Source organism: Vombatus ursinus, unplaced genomic scaffold, assembly GCF_900497805.2.
Source record: "Vombatus ursinus unplaced genomic scaffold, bare-nosed wombat genome assembly UNPS02015066.1, whole genome shotgun sequence".
Taxonomy (NCBI): domain Eukaryota; kingdom Metazoa; phylum Chordata; class Mammalia; order Diprotodontia; family Vombatidae; genus Vombatus; species Vombatus ursinus.
In genome coordinates, this window is record NW_020954844.1 from 733,940 (window position 1) to 737,122 (window position 3,183).

At 37.3% G+C, this 3,183-nt stretch overlaps 1 protein-coding gene across 1 annotated transcript in view; it reads right to left on the reverse strand.

Annotated features, from left to right (window-relative positions):
• The window catches only part of DNAH6 (dynein axonemal heavy chain 6), a 236,355-nt gene that overhangs the window by 37,845 nt on the left and 195,327 nt on the right, over positions 1–3,183 (reverse strand). The window contains exon 66 of the mRNA XM_027846132.1: positions 1,349–1,437. Coding sequence (XP_027701933.1) covers positions 1,349–1,437 — 89 coding nt within the window. The remainder of the gene's footprint in view (positions 1–1,348; positions 1,438–3,183) is intronic.

The following is a 3,183-nucleotide window of genomic DNA, read 5'->3' on the forward strand; positions in this document are numbered from 1 at the left end:
AGACTGAACTCTGCTTTCTGTCTGTTTTTCTGCAACCAGGTGTTATTCCTTTGCAGGTAACTCATCCATGGACTCCTCACAATAATGTTTTTTAAATGCATAAACTAGAATACATAGGTTATGAAGGAAATCAAAGGCTAGTGAAAATAGACTTTTTTTTCTTCCATCCAGGCTCACATTAGACTGTGAGTTCCTTGAGAACAGGGCCTGTTTTTTTTTTTTTTGCCTTTGTTTATATTCCCAGCCCTCAGCACAGTGTCTGGAGCGTAGAAGGTGCTTACTAAATGTTTGTTGACTGACGTGGGAGTCTGTGGAGCCCAGGTTAAGAGCTCTTGCTCTAGGCAGAGCTCAGGGTAAAGTTCTCCGGTATCCTAGAGAAGGTTTGATAATTGTGTCCTTTGCATGTTATTGTCCAACAGTAAATTTGAGTCTTCACTGGGACTTCACATGAAAGAATATATTTATGGGTTTTGGAGATCAGGATGTTCTCGCATTAAAAATATGTGATGCATATATTTTTTAAAAATTCAAAAACATTCCTTATTGTACTCCTTGCATGCAAGGCCAGGCCACAGGCAAGGGCTAACTCTGCTCTCTGTCTTGTCAAGGACAAAATCTCATTGAATAAGGAAGACTATTCATGGCCTTCCTTGAGTAGACAATGTGGATTGTGCCTAGTATGCTGGCTTTGGTATCAGGAAGACAGGAGCTCAAATTCTTGCTGGGTGATCCTGGATGAGTTACTTAATCTCAATGGACCTTAGTTTCCTTATCCATAAAATGGGGATAATACCCATATTAGTGCCTGCCTCACAGGGTTATTTTCTGGCTTAAGTGAGATAATGTACTGCAAGGTCCTTAGCAAACTTCAAGTTTGACTTGCAGCAATTTTGAAGACTTTTGGCATGTTTGAATCAAATGGGAATCACTTTTTATTTTTGAAAACAGTGACTTGGCTAAGTGCCACCTTCTCCTCCATGAGATCTTCCTTAGTCAATCCTGATGTTAGTATTTTCCCCCAGAAATCACCTTTTATCCACTTTGAATAAACACATGTAGCTATGTTTTCTCCCTTGATAGAAGGTAAGCTCCCCGAGGGCAGGGATCATCTTCATTTTCAAGGTCTTTGAATTTCCATTGCCTAGTACAGTGTGGCATATAGCAGGTGGTGAACATATGCTTGGTTGATTATGATTAGTATCTCCCAAGCAAAGTAATAATCAACCAATAAGCATTTAAGCCCTGCCAATGTGTCAGGTGCTAGAAAGTCAAAGACAAAAATGAAATAATACCTCCCCTCAAAGTGCTTATAGTCTCTGTAAATAAATTATGCTCACAAATACATTACCTTGACAGAATTCTGAAGGACTGTGACAGGAAATGTGGTACTAGGCATGGAACTCAAGAAAAGTCGAAAACTCTCCTTAATTGAAGCATCTGTAAAAACAAACCCACAAATTGGTTTTGTTCAATAAGTGCTTATATATCTTCTTTTATAAAGATTAGGCTATATGTTACATGAGGTAAAGGACTGTCTTCTCTATTTAGAAAGGACAGGAAAAAATCATTATCAAATAAGATATTACAAAGAGAGAACCTTTCTGCTCATGATAAGTTTGAGACATGGCCCAGGTAATCTACATGCCCAGGTACAGAAAGAATGGGAAGAGGGGATTATTGAGCTATGATTAATGATTTTTGAGACTGTGGGGTAGAGGAAAGCTACCATAAGAAAGGAGAAGGGCAAATAACCCCCTTTCCAAAAAAAAAAGCAAGAGAATGGAGTCTGTAAGCTATGGGTCAGTGAGCTTGACTTTGATTCTTTGCAGAATTCTAGAATGTGTAATTAAGAGGTGAGTTAATGAACATCTAGAATGACCGCAGACTTAGCTTAGCTTTATCAAGAAGGGGTCATGCTAGATGAAGCTTTCTTGCCAGTGTTAACAGTGATCTATTGATTAGAGGAAGGCTATATAAAATAATAAGCTATCTTATGATCTAGTAGGGTAGCATTAGGAAATCTATTCTTACTAAGATTTTAGCCAAATATTTCACAAAGTCTCTCATGCTATTCATGTGAAAAAGATGAAGAAATGTGGGCTACATGATAACACATTTGGATGGATTTGGAAATGGTTGCATGATTGGACCTCAAGGAGTAATTGCTAACATTGATGTCAGCTTGAAAGGTCTGCAATGGTGCATCCCATGGGCTCTGTCCTTGGTCCTGAGTGATTTAATCTGACTTAGATAATGTGATAAATGGATAAAATGACTTGGATAAAGGCATACATGATATGCTTGGCAAATTTTCAGATGGTACAAAGTTGGGAAGGATAAATAACACACTGGATAGTTAGAAAAGTTCCTTACATGTCACTCTATTTATAATGGGTACTTAGGGATAAGGACTCATAATATATGAAATTCTTTAGTGAGGAAAGTCCCCCTATCAAAGTAAATTGGTTCCTTCTCTGCAATTTATAGTCTTGGAGGGCTGCCCAAAGCATGTGGAGATTAAATAAGTTAGCTAGGGTCCTTGGAGATTGTGAAGAAAAAATATTAATGCTGTACTCAGCATTTTTAGGTACAAGTCTGACGGAAATGATTTTATTTAATTTAACATTATTCTAAATACAAGCATTTTCTAGCTTAGAGAAAGAGATATCTAAATCAGTGCAGTCCTCTATGTCTTTGGACAAGTTTGTTTGCCAAGACAATTTACAATAACATTTATATAGCAACTTGAACAAGGAAAAAAGTCATAATATATTATCATACACTTTTGGGTTACTATTCCAAAACAATAGCCCCTACTCATTTCTTTCCTCAACTACTGCCCTCTGAAGGTCTGAAAGGGCATCCCTGATGGGTAATGAAATCCTTTCCAAATAACAGAGGAGGGCACTTCTCTTGTTTGGGTCATAGTTCAATCTCTTCAGGGAACGATGAAGAAGACAAAAAGACAAGCCGAGAGATACCTTTGGCTCTCGTGGATTAATTTCTTCTCTTTCTTCTATGAATTTTCAAACAGGGAAAAAGTCTGGAAAAGACTTTATGCTGAACACATTTGTTTCTTAATATTTCCAGAGAAACTAAAAAAAGAGTTCTTTAATGGGCTGCCACGAGATTAATATTTGTGGTTGCAAATGTAATAAAGGAATCATTTTTAAGGAAAAAGGT